At 41.8% G+C, this 20,867-nt stretch overlaps 1 protein-coding gene across 3 annotated transcripts in view; it reads left to right on the forward strand.

The window, feature by feature from the left end:
- LOC124612452 (endoplasmic reticulum-Golgi intermediate compartment protein 3) overlaps positions 1 to 17,928 on the forward strand; it is a 95,191-nt gene extending 77,263 nt beyond the window's left edge. For all 3 annotated transcript variants that reach the window (XM_047140676.1, XM_047140677.1, XM_047140678.1), the window contains exons 9-11: positions 16,953 to 17,059; positions 17,145 to 17,239; positions 17,315 to 17,928. In XM_047140676.1, coding sequence (XP_046996632.1) covers positions 16,953 to 17,059; positions 17,145 to 17,239; positions 17,315 to 17,450 — 338 coding nt within the window. In that variant the 3' untranslated portion in view covers positions 17,451 to 17,928. The remainder of the gene's footprint in view (positions 1 to 16,952; positions 17,060 to 17,144; positions 17,240 to 17,314) is intronic.
- The last annotated feature ends 2,939 nt before the right edge of the window (positions 17,929 to 20,867 follow it).

A 20,867-nucleotide genomic window follows, 5' to 3' on the forward strand; every position in this document is an offset into this window, starting at 1 on the left:
AAGATTTGGACTTCCTGACCAGAATCAATCTCTGCTATGTGGTATTGGTAAAATTGTTAGCTTCATTTCACTGTGACTGGACGTGACCTTGTGTTTGGTCCATATTCTGCCAGAATTTCATGGTGAATCTGTGTGCAGTTTAGATATTTTGCCTGTAAAAATGGAACAGTGTCATGAATTTCAACATTGGAGTATGTTTCCAGTTACTGTGCCTTTTCAGTTGCACTCTGTGATGAACCTGTTATAGGCATCATAGTAAAAGTGTGTCTGCAGGAAACCTGGAACATGTACTCTCTTCTGATAATGCACCACTCTTGTCGTGCGATGGCCCTTGATTGAAATAACAAGTGTAACTTACTTTGTGAAGTCCCGGCATATATTTGAGTGTCAGTTCAGTTAACTTGTCATCCCTCTAATGTGTTCTTGTCTATCAATAGTAGAACTACTTGCAGAGTAAAAATGTGAACTTCTCACAAAGAGCATCAGTGAACTGTTCAGTCCTCATTTAATTCAACTTATGACTTGGTTCATCCACACTGAAATGCAACTCTGAAATATTGGTAGCCTCATTAATACATTTTAATTAGCCTTCATAACACAGAATGTAAATTTGTCAGTCAACAAGATGTTGTTTCTAGAACTCATCGTAATGTGCCCTTAACAGCATAAAAGATAGCCTGATGAAATCACAGACTGAGTTGAAATACTCCAAAATACTGACTTGTGTAAAATGAAATATGTCAGTTTTTCACTTTATTGTAGATACATCCAGAAGAGGTAATATTATGAAAAAGTTAAAATTATTTGTAGTTAATTTCCCACAGTAGAAGTGACATTGTTTTGGCTGGAAACCACAAACAGGATCTCTCCTGATACGCATACAATAAAAGTGTTGGCAGTGTAGAAATTTGAAGGCAGCAACTTCTCTGATTCCTGTGGCATTTTGAGGTATGTGACAGATTATTAGAGCCATGTCACAACTCATTGTAGTTGCTTAATAGAACTTAATAACAGTTTTAATAAAAGTTGATACTTATAGAGAAAATTCCTTATTTTAATCATATTGGATTTTATTTATAATATACTCCTATTGCTAGTTACAAACTTTGATGCAAAGTATAAAATTAAAATAAATTATTAGAGAGGACTTGAACTACAATCTGTGGTACAGTTAATAACACTGCCTTTTGTTCTTCACTCTTGGCTACACTCTGGTGTAATGTAAAACTGGGGGAAAACAGGTGGGAGAGGGTTTGGTGTAGAGCATCTCAGTGTATAGCCTGTGGTATTTTTGTCTTCAGAAATGTGATACACGCTTGCAAAAATGAAGCGATGAAAATGCTCAACTTTGTCACTGGTATGTCATTCCGGGTTGAGTTTCTTGTAGAATAGAGTTTCATTTTAAACTTTATTCTACAGGTGGCGTCAGTATTGTGCTGTACTGTCTGACAGTCAAACATAATTCTTTCAGTGGTAGATAGTACATAATTCTTTTGACAGTAGATAGTGGTTGAACATGATTCAAGCTCAGATGTCTGCATCACTTTGAGACTTTTGAGCCCACTCATATTGTTCATGGATCACATACAGGGTGAGTCAGGAGGAATGTCACATAATTTGTGAGGTGATTCTGTGAACATGTGTCCAATTTCAGTCATTATGGAACTGGAGTGTGTTGAAGACTACACACATCCATGAATGAACATGAAGACAAGTGTGAATATTACTTACCAAAATGCTGTGTAGTCACTATGGTGGGCAGAATAATGGTGGGACAGATGACTGATCTATCCTACAAGAGGTACGGGGGTTCTTCAACAGATGACAGCACTGTGATTTTGCACTGAGGCAACTACTGTAAATGTACACAGTGTGCAGTCATCGGTTGGATCAGTGAGCAGTTGTGAGGCCATGTGCATGTCGTGCTTGAGAGTTGTTTAATTGAGCAAGTCCATTGAGTCAGAGAATACCAACATGCTACATATGTTCACCCATGCAGAATACGCAAGTGTGTTGTTTGTGTACAGGTTCTGTAATGGCAGTAACCATGCAGCTGTGACAGAATACCAGAGACTTTCCCCTGAATGACAAACCCCATGTGCTTTCGGCAGTAACTGGATTGCCAGATCGCCGGACCTAACCCCATTAGACTTCCTCTTGTGGGGCTGGGTAAACAGGAATGTGTATACTACGAAGGTGGATGGATACACATGAAGAAATTTTCATTTGCATTGCTGATGCTGTTGCTCACATTAAAGCCCACCGAGATGGTGTTCAATGTGCAATGCAACACATTGACAAGTGCATTGAGATGGGCGGAGAACTTTTTGAACACCTCTTGTAGGATGGATCAGTCATCTGTCCCACCATTATTCTGTTCACCACAGTGCCTACACAGCATTTTGTTTTAGTAATACCCACACTTGTCTTCATAATCATTCACGGATTTGTGTCATCTTCAATGTGCTCCAGTTTTGTAACAATCAAAAATCGGACACATGTTGATGGAACTTTTTCGGTTTATTTTCACATGTAGAATCACCTCACAAATTATGTGACATTCCTCATGAATCAGTCTGTAAATCACCAACAGTTTATCTATGACTCATTATTGGTTTTGCATACGAAAGGAATTATTCAGTATCAGGCACCAGGGAATGGTTTGATATCCCCTATAGCAGTATGCAAAGTTTGATAAAAGAGTACCTGCATGGAGAAATTGGAGAATCAAATTCATGGACAGACACTGAACTTTAGCATATTAAAACACTGCCCAAGGATAATGAACTAGTGAACCCATCATGCCAATAATCTCTTTCCAATGTAGTGCTTTAAAACATATTAATTCCTTTTCCAGATTGATGTTTAAGGTTCAGTGCTGGTTTTGGGGGCCTGCAGCCCTCAAGAGGAGCCTCATGATGAAAACTAGCATTTGCGTATGATAAAGTCTATTGTAATTGGGAAAAAGCCACAATATTCCCTGATAAATTGATACTGTTCTCAGCAAATAATGCCCCCATACAATTACACAGGCTGCAAGGTGTCCACTTCAATCCGTAAAGCATCCAGAAGTTATCTCACAGTGGTTGAGTGTCTTTGGTGTGATGGGGCTGCATGTCTTCCAGGGGATTGGAGTGCTGTATGTGATAAATAGTTGGCTTGGTGTTGCACAATACTGTGCGTACATTTATTATGAGAAATCTGGATCCATCAAGGTGACAGCTGTATCATGTGAGAGCAATCTTTCATGACAAGACCAGTCTCCAGTACAAACATTAGTGACGGGGCTGGAAAGCTTTGCAAAATAGAAAAAGTTTGCTCTTTTCACGTGGCCTCCTCCTGGCCCTGACCTCTCCCATATGAAAATGTATAGGCAAAGCCAAAATGAAGTTCATTAAATCACTATGTTGTTAAAATCACTCGCCCCATGAGATCGCCATTTGCTGATCTGTAATTGTCTCTTGTTGATCTATAATCCTAAGAATCAAGCACTGCAGGTTTTACAGAGGAAGCATCCATTGTGCTGAGCATCAAAGTGGTGTAACTGTTTCAATGGCATGCACATTTACAACACTTATACCCTATAACGTAACTGGTTCCAGTTAAGAACAACTCAGAAGTTAGCTCCAGCTATTTTTTGCTGTTATGTGTATACCACACTAATTGGCAGTAAGCATTCAGTTGCTTTTTTTAAAATAATTTGTTTATTTGTTGCAGTTCCACCATAGAATTAAAATTCAACCACCTCACTATGAGAGCTCAAAGTATTATAAGTACTCCTCGATGATCTTGGAGAGTACATGTAGGGTAATTCCTGCTTGTTGCAAGAGAGAAATGAGGAGAACAACTAGAATCTCGTACTATCCAAAATGAGCCCATAAAAGTGGGTAAGAGCATTTTTAATTTGAGACAGCCAACATGAGCACTGAAAATTCAGCATGGTGGACACACTATCAAGTGGCTTAGGAGAGAAAGTAGATGTTACATACATTTTAGGTTGTAGACTCCTGCTGGTACAGGAAGTCAAGTATGCGACTGCTTAATTTCAGGCGTTTGAGCTAAAGGCAATGATTACTCTCATATCCCAGCCTGGCTACTTTGACTACCTGCCATAAGCGTGGATCTCAACCATCGCTGCTAGGCAGAGCTTCTATATCTATGAGCATGCGCATCCCCATGCCATAGTGCTGGCCTCGCTCGGCTGCAGTGCTATGCCTCTCTCACTGACCAATTAGTGCTTGTGGCAATGCTATAAGTTTCGCTGTGCCATGGCCCTGCTATCATTGGTGTATTTGCCTCACAATCATATCACTAGTCAAAATGCACTGATGTTTCTGGGCTGCCATTTCACCATGTCTTGATTTTTCTCTTGGATTACTCCTTGCACTTGTTTATTTGTACTGCTATCTCTTCTGTTTTCCTGATTGATGTCTTCTACCTGCACTTATAATTCGACCATTGACAATCCCAGGGCTGTTGGCAGCCTTGCAAGTTTCTTGAGATTTTTCTTATCTTTTGTCAAATACCAGTCACAATAGTTGGAAATGCTGTAAAAGGTTAGCAGCATACAAAGGATGCAGAGTTCTCAAAGCTCTTGGAACAACAACAGCAACAAAAGCTCTTGCACCACCAATTGCAGCGATAGTTCCAACAGCAGTTTCAACAATAGCAGCATCAGCAGCAACAAAATGAATTGCTCTATCAAGAAATTCAGCTATTGATGGATAAACGGCAGTTTTAGTGTACCCACGCAATGCAGCCAGTAGTTAGTTCCCAAGTGGAGAGCCGCCCACTTGCATTACCACCTGTTAATTCTGCCAGAGAGGACTGGGACATGTATATACAGTGGCTGAAGCATCACTTCACCACCTTTCATATCACAGATGTCGCTTTCCGACGGTTGCTCTTCCTCTCTTGGGCTTCCCCGGTGAAGTTGGCTCTTCTCTCAAATCCTATCGCCTCCATATTCGAGGAGATATGCCCGTAACTTTCAAGTTATTATGCACAGTGGTTGCGTGTTGTTGCATTGTGGCTCAAATTTCTTCAATGCCACAAGCAATTATATCAGTCGTATTACTCCAAGGTCACTGATTTACAACTCACTATTGATATTTTGCTTGTACGAACTCACTTGCAAAACATTCTATCCAGACTCTTTAATTTGAGACATAGTGGTCCATTTGGCTACCAACCTGGAAGTAAGCACTTCAACCCTTAAGCTAAACAAACCTTCATTATACGATATTTTGACAGTTGCGCACTTTTGAAATCATACAGGCAGCAAATGGTGCCTCATGGCGTGACCACTAGTAGCAGTGGACCAGATGCTGCATCACACTCCAGGACCATGATATCCTCACAACCCACTTCCTAGATGGTGTCTTCATGATTCATCAAATTCATATGTGTTGATGGCCTGTGAATGACCAGCTATACCCTGCCAGCAGTGGGGTCTTCCGGCTTGCCCATGTTGCACAGCACACACGTTTGGATTGTACAAACTTCTGCATGCACTGCATCCATTGTGGAAAGGTTGGACATTTCCATTTCTGCCATAAGCTGTCAGGACATTTGGGCCAAGCTTGTCACATGTGTCAACTGCATTAACTTCAGGCAGTAGTTCCACTTGGCCCCACCTACATTGGTAGCATGTGTTGACAGTTCAATTCCTTATGGTGGTCGTTTTAAATCTCCACATGCCCAAGAAAGTCACGTGGCTGACAACACTGTTTGTTGTCGATAGTCATTAAGCCAGAAACTTTTTCAGGCCAGATTGCTTCTTGTTTCGATTCTACATCAGTAACAAGGTTCTGGTCATGTCTGATGCCCTTCCCTTTCGGAAACTCGATGACCTTTGTGCCACTTTTGCATCTATTTTTGAACCTGGCCTGGGGTCCGTCACAAATTTTCAGACTTATATCTTAGTGCATTCAGATATAGTGCCCCATTTCTGCTTAGCACAATCCATTCCAGTCTCCTCATGGACAGCTCTCAAGAAGGAACTTGATTGATTGGGGTGACTGAACCAGTTAAATCAGGCACTTGGGCCATGTCCTTAGTAGTGGTAAAGAAATCCAGTGGTTCTCTCTGGCTCTGTGGAGACCTTCATTCCAAGGCACAAGTAGAGACCTATCTGATACCAAGCCCGGAAGACCACCTCCCAGAGGAGAGTATTTTTCTAAGATAGACCTTGCTGCCACATATTTGCAGAGTTTGCAGGAGTTGCAAGACATTGCGGTTATCAACACTACCTTTGGTTTATATAAATGCAAGCACTTGCCTTTTGGGATCTTTTCCACTCCGGAACAGGTAACCATGTCTATATCCACTTGTACTAATTATTTTGGTGACTTAATTGTCACATACACTACGCTTGAGGACTGCCTGTGAAACTATTGCACTGTATTTACTATATTTTTGGGGTGGGGCTAAAGTGATCCTTAGACAAATGCTAATTTTCTTCAGGAGCAAAAGGGGTACCGCAGGCACTTACTCCCCACAAGTGGCCCATATCCTGCATTAACTAAATCAGCTGCAGAACAAAGGCTTTCAATACAGGTGAACAGCTGCCTGTGAGTGTGCTTTCACGTAGTTGAAGTACATGCCACCTCAACACACACCCTCTTCACCATCGCATTCACCAGTTCTGGCCACGGATGCCTCTCCATATGGCATTGTTGCAGAGTTGGTATTGAGCAATCAGTTTGCCCATGCAACAAAGATATTGACACTGTCTCAAAAGAAAATTTTGCTAAAAGGAAGCTTTAGTGATTGTCTTGCAGTTAAAAAGTTCCATGTGATTCTTGAAGTTTTCCCGGCGGACATAATGTTCCATCATCATTCGGGCGTGCACTCGCGACAGCGACAATTCTTCTTGCAATATTTCGGCTAGAAACCTCCCAGCCATCTTCAAGGCGAGTCGGAGACTGAGTTCATAGCATTTGCGCGTGCCTATGTATACGGAGAGTCACGTGATACAAAGCTGCTGAGGATTGAAAGCGCATGCGTCAAAGATATCAAAGTCGCCACTACTGCACTAGTCATAGATAAGATGTATATAACAAAGATAAACATATAAGCACAGAGTGCAAACAAAATAGTGCTGCTGCGAATCCACCGTGCTTGTAAATAAATAATTAATCTTTAAAAGTGGTAACATCTGTTGGAAGTGAAGATGCAGAAATTCTTTCCGAACAAAGGTGTGAAATAAGCGGTTTCCAAGCATTGTCAAGATGAAATCCTTCGTCACGGTTTAGCAGGTTGTCGGCTAGTTGTATTTATACAGCTTCCTTAACAACTGAGTCCCAGAAAGATGAAGCAGTAGTTAAAATCTTAACATCTTTACAATCCATGGCATGGCCAGTAGAAGTGCAATGTTCGGCAACTGCTGATTTGTTGGACTGAAGAAAATGTGTGTACCACTGGTGTTTGACGCATCGTTCCTGTACAGTGCGCGTGGTTTTGCCCTATGTAACGTTTGCCACACTCACAAGGGATTTCATAAACTCCTGCCTTTCGCAAAAGGAGATCATCCTTAACGGATCCCAACAAGGCTGCAGTGTTAGCTGGTGGGCGGAATATCACATCCACTTTATGTTTTTTCAAGATTCTAGCGATTTTAGAAGAAACATTACCCACGTATGGGAGATAGGCTGTAGATTTCACTTCCCTTTCCACTTCCTCATCCTTTTCCTGTGATTTTTCTGCAGTTTTTATTTGCAGGGCTTTCTTAATCTGCTGTTCGAGTAGCCATTTCTCCTAAAAACTGCCTCCAGGTGTACAAGCTCATCCTGCAGGCTGTCAACATCAGACACTACATGAGTCCTGTGGACCAAAGTTTTCACTATTTTGTTTGCACTCTGTGCTTATATGTTTATCTTTGTTATATACATCTTATCTATGACTAGCGTAGTAATGGCATCTTTGATATCTTTGACGCATGCGCTTTCAATCCTCAGCAGTTTTGTATCACCTGACTCTCCATATAAATAGGCACGCGCAAACGCTATGAACTCAGTCTCCGACTCGCCTTGAAGATGGCTGGGAGGTTTCTAGCCGAAATATCGCAAGAAGAATTGTCACTGTCCCGAATGCACGCTCAAAAGATGATGGAACATTATGTCCGCCGGGAAAACTTCAAGAATCACATCGCAGTCCTCTTCGTGAAGGTACGAACTTTAAGAGCAAAACTATTGAATTCCTTGAGCTTTTCACAAAGATGCCGGAGCCATGATATTATACCTAAATTTGTGAAAGTGGTACTTTTATCAAGACTGTGAGCAGCTAATAAGATTACTCGTAAAGCGAGTTTGGCATTGGTTAAGGAGAGAATTAGATATACTCGCAGGAAGTTGGATTTGATCTCGGCAGAGTTGTATCATTTACATCTGAAGATAGCAGCTAAACTCCCACCTATTTCTTGGGAATGGACTGATGGCATAACATGGGCAAAATCAGACTGGACTCATCAAGATTCCACTGCAAGACAAGTGGCGAAATTCGACCGTCTGACTACTCAGTCGCAGCAAGATGTGTGTTTTAAATCTTCTGTTTTCAATTTTACAAATAAGGACTTGGACAATGCGACTATGTCAGTTTTAGAAAAGGGTCTGAACTTGCTCCCACGCCAAAGCCCCTGCCGTTAACATCTTTTATCTCAGGTATTGAAGAAGCTGTCCGAAAGTTACCTGGTGATTTCGCCGAAGAAATAAGACGTGAAGTGTGCCGAACTCTTACAAGATCTCGTCCACAAAAAAGCAACTTATCCTCAGCTGAGAGAGCTGCACTTCGTAATCTCCGGAATGATTCCCAGTCTTTGGTCCTTCCTGCAGACAAGGATAATGCCACAGTTTTGCTTCCGAGAGGCGTCTATATTGAGAAGATGCACAACTTACTGGATGAGTCTGCATACCGTAAGATTGACAAGGACCCCACATCTCGGGTTGAGAGGAAAACTGCATCGCTTCTGAACTCCAGTTCTCTGCCTAAAGAAGTCGCCAACAAACTGAAGGGACACAGCTCTGTGCCCCCCAGATTATATGGCCTTCCCAAGGTACACAAAGTTCTACGAATGTCCAGTTCTGAAGAAACTGAAAATGTTAATCCATGTTTGGAGCAGATTTTAAAAACGCTGACTTTTCGACCAATAGTTAGCAATATAGGTGCACCAACGTACTCATTGGCAAAATATTTAGCCTCTCTGTTGAGACTGTTTGTGGGGAAATATGAACATCATATCCGCAACTCGTCGGATTTTATCAGTAGGTTGAAAGGTCTGAAGCTCAACAGCACAGATTTATTAGTTAGTTTTGACATTGTCTCGTTGTTCACCAAAGTACCTCTGGCTGACTCCCTGTATCTCATTAGCAGCAAGTTTGAGGATGATATAACAGCTTTGTTTAAGCATGCATTAACCTCCACTTATTTTTTATTTGATGAACAATATTACGAATAAATTGACAGTGTCGCTATGGGGAGCCCTCTCTCTCCCCTGGTGGCTAATTTGTTTATGGAGGATTTTGAAGAGAAAGCCCTCAACTCAGCAGTATTAAAACCGACGGTCTTCTGGAGATACGTGGATGACACTTTCATAGTGTGGCCCCACGGAGAGGATAAACTGAAAGAGTTTTTGGAACATCTCAGTTCCATTCACGGAAACATCAAGTTCACTATGGAGCAAGAGAAGAATGGCTGTTTACCATTTCTGGATGTGCTGGTTCGCCGGAAAGAAGATGGATCCCTAGGTCATTGCGTATATCGTAAGCCCACACACACAGACCTGTATTTGCAGGCATCTAGCTGCCACCATCTGTCGCAAATTATGAGTGTTCTGAAAACTTTGGTCCACAGGGCTCATGTGGTGTCTGATGTTGACAGCCTGCAGAATGAGCTTGTACACCTGGAGGCAGTTTTTAGGAGAAAAGGCTATTCGAACAGAAGATTAAGAAAGCCCTGCAAATAAAAACTGCAGAAAAATCACAGGAAAAGGATGAGGAAGTGGAAAGGGAAGTGAAATCTACAGCCTATCTCCCATACGTGGGTAATGTTTCTTCTAAAATCGCTAGAATCTTGAAAAAACATAAAGTGGATGTGATATTCCGCCCACCAGCTAACACTGCAGCCTTGTTGGGATCCGTTAAGGATGATCTCCTTTTGCGAAAGGCAGGAGTTTATGAAATCCCTTGTGAGTGTGGCAAACGTTACATAGGGCAAAACCACGCGCACTGTACAGGAACGATGCGTCAAACACCAGTGGTACACACATTTTCTTCAGTCCAACAAATCAGCAGTTGCCGAACATTGCACTTCTACTGGCCATGCCATGGATTGTAAAGATGTTAAGATTTTAACTACTGCTTCATCTTTCTGGGACTCAGTTGTTAAGGAAGCTGTATAAATACAACTAGCCGACAACCTGCTAAACCGTGACGAAGGATTTCATCTTGACAATGCTTGGAAACTGCTTATTTCACACCTTTGTTCGGAAAGAATTTCTGCATCTTCACTTCCAACAGATGTTACCACTTTTAAAGATTAATTATTTATTTACAAGCACGGTGGATTCGCAGCAGCACTATTTTGTTTGCACTCTGCGCTTATATGTTTATCTTTGTTATATACATCTTATCTATGACTAGTGCAGTAGTGGCGACTTTGATATCTTTGACGCATGCGCTTTCAATCCTCAGCAGCTTTGTATCACGTGACTCTCCGTATAAATAGGCACGCGCAAATGCTATGAACTCAGTCTCCGACTCGCCTTGAAGATGGCTGGGATGTTTCTAGCCGAAATATCGCAAGAAGAATTGTTGCTGTCCCGAGTGCACGCCCGAAAGATGATGGAACAAAAAGTTCCATGTTTACCTTATTGGGACTAATTTAATTATGGACCGTAAGCCACTGTTGACACTCTTTGAGCCATGCATCTGACTACCAGAATGGACAGTACAGTGGCTTCTGATTTGGACACTTTTCCTCATCTCTTACAATTATACCATTAACTACAAGCCCGCAGTGCAACACGCCAATGTGGAAGCTCTGTGGGACCAGACATGGCCTTTGAGCAGCAGGAAATGTCATGTGTCCAGATAAATACGGAATGGTGACAAACCTCGGTTGGGTTCCCCATTATGCCTGCATGAATTGCTGCTGACATGTGCTTTGACACAGTCCTACAATGAGTGATGCACTAAAAACTTCGTGGGTGGCCCACTTAGTTTCCTGAGAACACTATTCTGGAGCTCTGAAGCTTAGCTCATCTCTCCCATCATCTGTCAGTCATCTGTGATGTCCTCCTGAATGACTGTGAGGCAGATATTCACTGTGTTCTTGTCCTGACTGCCCTGCACCCTTAAATTTTACAACTACTCCATCACAGGCACCGGAGAATGTCATGGCTGAAAGGCCTAGTGCAGTGACATTCTTACTGGCCAAGTTAAACAAGGACACAAAGCTATGGTGCACAGCTGTTCCATTCATACCCCTCATCAGGCTACTACACCACAATACTTCGCCCCTAGGCCCACCTCCTGTCGCCCTTGGAACCACATTTATTTGTATTCTGTTGGCCAGTTTTCAGGTTCTCTCCGGTTACTAGTTGTGGATGCTTGCTCCAGCTACATGTATGTGGTCAGTATGGTGTCCACTACAACAGATGCCTCAACTAACATGCTCTTCTGAATGCTCTTGTGGTGTTGTCTCCCAAGGATGTCTCATGTGCGTTCGATCGGGGACAGATCTGGTGACTGAGCAAGCCAAGGCAACCTGTCAACAATCTGTAGAGCATGTTGGGTTACAACAGCGGTATGTGGGCGAGCACTATCCTGGAGGAAAACACACCCTGGAATGCTGTTCGTGAATAGCAGCACAACAGGTCGAACCACCAGACCGATGTACAAATTTGCAATCAGGGTGCGTGTGATAATCACGAGAGTGCGCGTACTGTTACACAAAGTCGCATCCCACACAATAACTCCAGGGTAGATCCAGTATGCCTAGCACATTGACAAGTTGATTGCTGGTCCTCAACTGGCCATCTCCTATCAACAAACAGCCATCACCGGCAACGTTACAGAACCAGTTTTCATCAAACACAACAGACTTCCTCCCTGCCCTCCAGTGAGCTCTCGCTTGATACCACTGAAGTCGCAACTGCGGTGGTTTGGGGTCCGTAGAATGCACGCTACAGGGCATGTGGGTCGAAGCTGTCCTTGAAGTAACCAATTTGTAACAGCTCTTTGTGTCACTGTGGTGCCAACTGCTGCTCAAACTGCTGCTGCGGGTGCAGTATGATGCACCACAGCCATACACCGACCACGATGGTCTTTGCTCTCGGGAGTGCACGTGGCCGTCCGAAGCCCAGTATTCTTGCGACCGTACATTTCCTGAACCATCATGTCAGCCAATGGGCTCCAGTTCGAGGTGACAACTTTTGAACAACTCTGGACCTCAAACGGCATACAACGCATTTTTAACCTGCCATCCCACACATCCCCCCAGTGGTGGGGCAGAGCATATGGTACAGACATTTAGGCAGCAGATGTTAAAAGCAGTGGAAACTACCACCACCACCACCACCACCACAGCAGTGCTCGCGATGTTCTTGAGGACGTACCGGAGCACACCCGTCCATGACCGTAGTGTGGTGAAGCTCTTCCTTGGAAGACGACCATGAACTGTCCTGCATTTCCTGGCCCTACAGCTCTGAGAATCCTGGACACAGCATGCAGAGCACTGTTCCCTGGGCATAGTGGTGCAAACATGCTCATATGGGATGAAAGACACATGGACACAGGCTACGATGTTTATCACTCATAGGTGACACCTTGCAACAGTGGACCCTTTGACCAGTTTGGAGTACCATCATGCCAACCATCTCCACCCACACCTACTGACTGCACAGCTGCTGGTAGACCACCCTGTCCTCGAAACACGTGTGCCACTTTCGCAACTACACAGATATAATTTGCACTCCAGAACACCAGCAGCAATTTCTGTGGATATGGACATGGAGGCGGAAGTCTCCACGCACTCTCCACAACCATGTCACTGCATCCCAGAAACATGCCAGAGACTCCTGGGTCCTCATACCTGTTAGCAGGCTTCCACATTGGTACATAAATCATAATACCAGCTCATATCCTGAAACACCAGCATGGATACTTCTAGCCATACATGGCCATTTCAGGGTGGGGGGATCTGGTATCCCAACCTGGTGACTTTGAAAGTCCGCTGGAAAGTGTGGATCTTGACTGCAGCTTCCAGACAGAGATGCAACATCTGCGAGTGTGCACATTACTGAGCCACAGTGCTGGTCTCACCCTGCTGCAGCACCATGCCTCTTACACTGACCAATTAGTGCTCACAGCAGTTCTGTTAATTCTGCTGCACTGTGGCCCTGCTTTCAGTGGTGTATCACCTCACAGTTATGTTGCTAGCTTTGACGCACTGTTGTCCCTTGTTTCTTCCATTTCTGTACGTTTTGGTTTCTGTCTTGCATTACTCTGTGGGCTTGTTTGTTTATACGGCTGTCTCCAATGTCTGTTTTCATTGTTGTTGTGTTCTGTGCTTATTCAGTGTTCTGCCTTTGAGAGCCCAGACTGGTCATCCAGCCTCATTTGGTTTCATGAATTGTTCCCAGTCTTTTGTCAAATCCCAGTCACAGTACTTACCAACACAAGTAACAACCCCTATCAGTACATGTTGTCCATGGGAAGAACTGATCAAACTGAATAGTATATTGGCAAGTGATATACAAGTCAAACTTTTGCCAGACAACAGCTATGTTAAAACATAAATTGTATTCGGGTGTGATTGTGTGTTTAATACAATGCTATAGGAAGGTTATCAGCTGAAGAGCAGTTGAGCGAAGTGGTTTGCCTAGTATCTGGTATGTTCCATGAATGATAGTATTTTATGATGGCTGAAATCATCCTTCATTATTGAAGACAAGGTCAACTAAGTTTATCTATTGAAATATTGAGAAAGAGGTCTCTGTTGGTGAAGATATTGAACACTGCTCAGCAAGACAATTGCCAGGTGCATCACAAGTGTGGTTGCTTGCTGGCTTCGGAACTCCAAGACAGTGGTTTGCCATGGTCCAAGGTCTTGCTTTTCACACAGACCTCATACTAAAAACCGATTATGAAGTGAATTCAATAAATTAGAGTGCCAGAATATTTCTCTCTTGCTGGATTCATCAGAAACAATGAGGATACTGTGCTTTCATTCTCATTTTCAAAGAAAATAACTTTCCTGAGAAGGTCAGAGTTATATTTAGGAGCAATGTAAAGTTGGGCATCCATTTACTACAAGATACTTTAAATGTTTGAGACTTAGGCATTTGGCTTCCCATGGCACCCATCAACCCATCTATGAGGTCTGTGGGAGCACAATGCATGAAGAAGTATATCGTAAATGTCCTCCTGTCTGTTACTGGCAATGAAGGGCATGAGCTGGCATTATTCTCTATCTCCAGGCTTCCTTGAGTTCAAGAAGGAGAAGAAAAAGATAATTTAGGAATATTACACCCTTGACCATATATCATACTGAGATGCTAATTGTAAGAAGAAAACTCCACTCCTTTGCTCTGTGGCTGTATCCAAAACCCATAACATGGGTTGCAGCTTATATAAATCCCATTATTGGCATACCCCTTCATTGGGATAACCAGAGAAGTACACTCAAGCTAAAAGACACCCTAGAAGAAGGCTGATGATCAACTGGTAATTAGCCAGTAGCTGAAAATACCACCAGTGTGATGTCACAGACTAGGGGACACAGATTCTCCTCGAATGCCCCCCCCCTCCCCCCCAATCTGTAACATGAGCCAGAGTTCCTCTGGTGAAATCAAAAAGAACTGAAGCCAAAGTGTTTGGTTTTGCAATTTCAACTGCCCCCAAGCCATGTCATCTAAGAGTGAGCTTGCTGATCTAGACTTACACTGCTCACAGAGGAGCAATCACAGTAAAGCTATTTTGGCAACCCTTTCCCTTTTTATTCCTGCTTAGAAACCTAGAGAAGAGGCTCTAAAACAGCACTGTTACAGTAGAACTTCAATGTGTAGTATTGTAATCTTGTTGTGATCTTGTTTCATTTGATTCTGTTGTTCTTATCAAATGCAAGAAATATTTTTTCCAGAAGACTTCACTCTGCACATCAGAAACTATAATATTTACTGTAAGAATCTTATGAACATAGAGTGACTTCCCCTTCGTGTTTGTACACTGATCATCATGGTGCCGTTGGTAGACAATTTCCGTCATGGAAGAAGACGCTATTACAGTTTTCTTACTTTTGTTAATCATGGAAACTTTTGCATTCTGTTCACAGGACACAAATGTAACATACTAAAACCTTGTTGACCCATTGGAGCAACAGCACGCCACACTTCTCATGAGGAAAGGGAGAGGGGGAGGGGGCGTTAATTTCTGCAATGCACTATGAGTCAGTGTGGATCAGCCTAAAAAGATCAATCAATTCATTATTTTCTGTTTACTTGCAGTCCTTCAACATTTTAGGAGGGACAGTAGTCTCCTCCTGGACTGTTATTAAATGTATTTATTCACAACCATGCTTTCAGCCTGATATGCCTATCTCGAGTGACAGTTCATTTTGAAATGCATCAGTCCATGATTATTCCTTTTAAGAGAACACCGTCAGTATCTCAACGAAGTTTACATATTTCACATGCATAATAAGACAGAATTCATCATTTCACTTCAAGTAATAATTACTATCGAATTCATGCCACCTGTGCACTAATGTTAAGCCAACAACAAACAGTAATACAGTGAAACACTCCTCCCACTACAACTTTAACATATGAAACTATTCAGATGCTGATTCACTACACAGTTGGTGTCACCATTATCTGGACTTGTCATAGCCCCCCCCCCCCCCCCCCCCCAAAGCATGTGACACAAGATAATTTTTTGTGCCGCTTTTACCAGCTGTGAAACCATTGATGCATCTGAATTAATTATAAAGCATAACCTCATGTTTTGTGACACAAAAATCAGCTGACAGGGCTACAGTTATTTGTGAGCTATTGTTGCCATTGTAGTATTTGATACTTTTGACCTGTGTACCAGCTTCTGACATATGGAATGGATGAGTAGGTAGAATAATATTTGCTGAAGTAAACTGATTCTTTTAGTGTTATAGGAGTGCATAGTTTCACAGCGATATGTACTAATAAAGGTTTCTCGGGCTTCCAGTGCGTCAAGTGGTTTAAAATCCAGGCCTCAGAATGCCAAGAGTATATAAAATACCATGTGGGTGTGGACGGTTCTATATCGGACAGACTGTGTGTACGATTGAACAGCGCTGTGTAGAACAGGAGAGATGTTTCCATGTACGGTACCCAGAGGAATGAACGGTAGCAGAGCATGCATTAGAAAACGGTCATCATATTGCATTTGACAAGATCTCTATTATCACACGGACCAACAGTTTTTGGGATAGCATAACAAAAGAAGCAATCAAAATAAAAATTTGTGTCAACACACTCAATAAATACGGCGGCCTGCAGCTAAGCGCAGCATGGGACCTGGCCATTGGAAGGTTGAAGCAGGCGCAGATGCCGCACCAAGCAAACATTACCATATATGGTGCCAGAGTGGGTACCAGTGATGTCAGAGAAGGCAGCTCAGCTATATAAGGACGGCAGCAGAGCCAGAAAACAGTCACCACTTTACAATGGGCAAGGAGTACTCGGCCAAAAGCTCGTGGATTTTAAACCACATGACGCGGCTGGAAACCTGAGAAACCTTTATTTGATTCTTTTAGTGTTTGAGTCACTCACCAAGAAGTCTGTGACTTACCTTTGATGTTAACTAATTTAATTTTCTATAATATTTGTGCTTCTTGTATCAGTTGTATGTGTTATGTATTGAACAAAATTGGATTTTTTTTTAAAGTTGTACTTGACACACACACATTTCTCATTTCAGGTTCTACAATGTTTCAGTACTATGTCAAGATTGTTCCTACAACATATGTGAGCAAAGATAACACAATCTTACTTACAAATCAGTTTTCTGTAACCAGGCACCAGAAAGTAAGTGTATTAATCTTTCACCAACTTGTGTTACTGTAGGTTCAAATTTACTGACGCAAATACTCATAAAAATTTAAAATTATAGGTTATATCTACAATCAGTGGTGAATCAGGGATGCCTGGAATTTTTTTCAACTATGAGTTGGCTCCTATGATGGTGAAGTACACTGAAAGAGAAAGGTAAAGTTTTATATCATTTAGTAAAAAAACTAAAAGTATCAAGTCAGATAAAACTAAGAAATCTTGTTTTTTCAGGTCATTTGGACATTTTGCAACTAATGTATGTGCCATCATAGGTGGTGTATTCACAGTGGCTGGTCTTATTGATTCTCTGTTGTATCACTCATATAAAGCTATTCAGAAGAAAATTGAGTTGGGGAAGGTGAATTAAAACCAGTTTTCCATCAAGAGTCTTACTGAATGAGCAAAAATGCTTCCACTTAGTGGCTGTTCCCTTGGTGTTATGAAAAGCCTACAAGTCAGTTACACCATAGGGGAATAGAGGTATTTGAATGAAGTTTAAATTGTCAATTAAATATCTACAGTTGAAATGTGTCTTGATTACCTTAGATTTTTTGCATTAATTGTCAGACACTTACTTTTATGAATGTAATTTCCAAAAGAATTCGTTTAATTAATTACATTGCATTTATGTACCAAAAATATACAAAGTTATGCAGATGACTTACATTCCTTGCAAAATGAAACATCTTTGCTCATGGTAGAGTGTAAGAACTGGTGTTTTAATCTGATTTTCAGTATTAAACGTAATCATAAATAGTCGTTGTTGCCTACATATCAGTTTTGTAATTGTTTTCTTTATTGACTATTGTGTTTTTACACGTTAATTAAAAGACAAGAAAAAGTTACTGCAATGTCATTTGGCCTTTCTCTCTTACCAAACTGTTGCACAGCACAAAGGAAGATGAGGATGTGGTAAGAAACTCCATAGTGAAAATTTAAAATAGCTGTAAGTATTGGAGTCTTGACATATAAAAGAATGTGGCAGAAAGCAACAAAGAAATGTGCAATATTTGCTTAATTGCATCAAGAGCAAAATTCACTCAAGAAAACTATAAAATTACAAGACAAAATTACTGGTCACTACTCACCTTTAGGAGATGAAATACTTGTACTAGCAGTAGGCACATGTAAAGGTACGTGACACTATCCTAGTTGTTGGAACTATTAGTTCCATAGTCAGGGGAGAGAGATGAATAGATTGGCAAAAGTTAAAAAGGAAGGCCAGGCCACAAAGACCCAGGATGAGAGGGACTCATCTATTGTACAGAAAAAGGGAGACAAAGATCTTTATCTCCCATTGTCCTCACAACAGTTGGGTTCCTCTCATCCTGGAGCCTCAGTGACCAGCATGTGCTCACCCCTTTCAGACTTGGAATGATTTTCTACAAGAAGTCATGAAGTGGGGGATCTGTGATAGATGAACAAAATCAGAGACAGGTAGAAATAAAAGTGAGACTGCAAAATGCTAACCGAACCTATTATGCAATACAAAATCTCTTAGGGTCCAAACTGCTGACTAGGAAAACTAAAATAAAGTTATATAATTGTTGTGACAGTGCCACGAGATTTAAAAGTGCCGCTACGTCAGTACGCGAACACGGCGATAGAGGCACTCTGCAGCTCGGCCGAGCGCGGGAGCGCCACCTGGCTATGAACGGCGCCGGCCGCAGGTCACGGCACGGGAGTGGAGTGACAGATTCGGAGTTGGAAGCATGTAACTCGCTATTGCTCTACGTTGTATATCCACGCAATTTATTAGGATTAAAGGTTATAACAATAATACAATCATCAGACAAGTTCTAATCTATGGGGCAGAAACATGTAGTCTAACGAAAACAGAACACCACCATTTACAAGTGTCTGAAAATAAAGTTTATAGAAAAATCTTTGGTCCATATTATGACAATGAATCACAATGCTGGAAGAGAAGACACAACATAGAAATCTACGAGCTATCACAACAACTAGTGATAGTAAACATAATAAATTTGAGAAGACTGCAATGGGCTGGATATCTGATGAGAATGAGAGCAGACCAAATTGTGTTAAGAATAGTCAGGGAGAAGCCATATGGCAAAAGACCAAGGGGGAGACCCAGGAGTACTTGGTGCAATGAAATTGATTGCATATGCGAAAGATTGGGAATAAATAACTGACAAGGGGCAGCATAAGACAAGAGAAGCTGGAGGAATCAAGTGAGATGGTACGGGAGCTTCGAGTCGCTTAGAAGCCTATTACTACTACTACTACTACTACTACTACTACTAGTCATAAAGTGTGCAACTGTGAAAAAGAATAGCCAGTACCCTCAAAAATGTAAAAAGCAGTTGGAGCCCTTTTGAATGGTTACTCTAGTGCAACAAGCAAAGAAGACAGGTGACTACCTCATCAATTTGGAACTACAGACTATCATCAACTTCTGTATAGATGTTATTCCTTTATGTATTAGTGGTCAGTCTTTCAACCATATCACATGCAGTGCATTATCTAATTTCTTTATGGTCAGATGTAATCCTGCAGACACTCAATGGGAACATTTTTGTTGAAATAGTACCTACAGATCGATTCTCACTTCTCAATAGCTGGCAGGGGCATTTTGTCATTGTGGTTAAAAAATCTGACTAAAAAGCATTCCAAATGATGCCTTATGTTTTGAGTATCTTTTACAAACAGGTGCATTGTTTACGTTACGTTAATTTTGCTCTTTGTTGTCTTTGCCAGAAGATTTCTTGTCAGGAATATGTAAACAGTTTATCAAAATCCACAGTTGGTAAACATGAAGTAAATGCATTTCAGTTACACTGTTCTACAAGCACCTATTATTGCAGTTCTGGCTTAATCCAAGGCTATTAAGTTTTATGACCTACAATGCTGTAAGGTATTGTGATCATTTACATATGTGTGGTTTGGTAAGCAAAATGTTCAAATAAGATATATATCATAATGCATAGCCAGTGACTTTTGCAGTGTGATATTATGTTCAAGTAATGTGCACATCTTCTTCACGGCATTACTTAGTCAGAAATACTGCTTCAGTTGCTTTCATTTGCTCTCATGTTTTTGAATGATTTGCTTTCAAGTTGTGCTTATTGATGAAACATTTGTCATAGTAGTATGCGATAAACAATCAGTGATTTTTTTGTAAACAGTTACAGTAGCAAATATGTTTTGTAGCTAAATGGCTAGGCAGTGACTAACCAAGACAGTTGTACTGTAGATTCTGGAAGAGCCATATTCAGATTTGAATTCAGTCACTTCCAAGTATGGGCGGATACAGATCCAGACTGTAGGAGCTGCATTGGTGGAGCAGGGTGACATTTTTGCAGAAACTGGGCAGGTGTCTGGCAGATGTGCCACACAAAACAGCTCGAAGCAGTGTGGAATAAAGAAATAGCTGGAACTGAGGGAGACTAAGACTTTATGCAGCATCCTGTTCTGCCAAATTGCCACTGCAGTGCTTGCTGGCCACAGGCCAGACACTAGTTATAAAAAAACTTAGTGAGGGCAGTCAGTGAAAGTACAAGCCTTGTGGAATGCTGGGCCCGCTTTGAAAAAATCTGGCGCAACTTTCTGTTGGCAGAGCCCAGAGGTTGTTGAGCCAATTTCTGAAGAAAAGAATGGGCCACATGATGATTGAATGGTGCCTAAAAAACTAGACAGAGGAGGAGATTAGAGCTCCCCCCCCCCCCCCCCAACACACACACACGAAAGGGGGGGGGGGGGAGCATGAGCTTGCTCACATTGGTCTGAGCAGCAGATTTTCTCAAGAATAGGAGTTTGTTAC

This window comes from Schistocerca americana, chromosome 4 (assembly GCF_021461395.2).
Source record: "Schistocerca americana isolate TAMUIC-IGC-003095 chromosome 4, iqSchAmer2.1, whole genome shotgun sequence".
Classification (NCBI taxonomy): domain Eukaryota; kingdom Metazoa; phylum Arthropoda; class Insecta; order Orthoptera; family Acrididae; genus Schistocerca; species Schistocerca americana.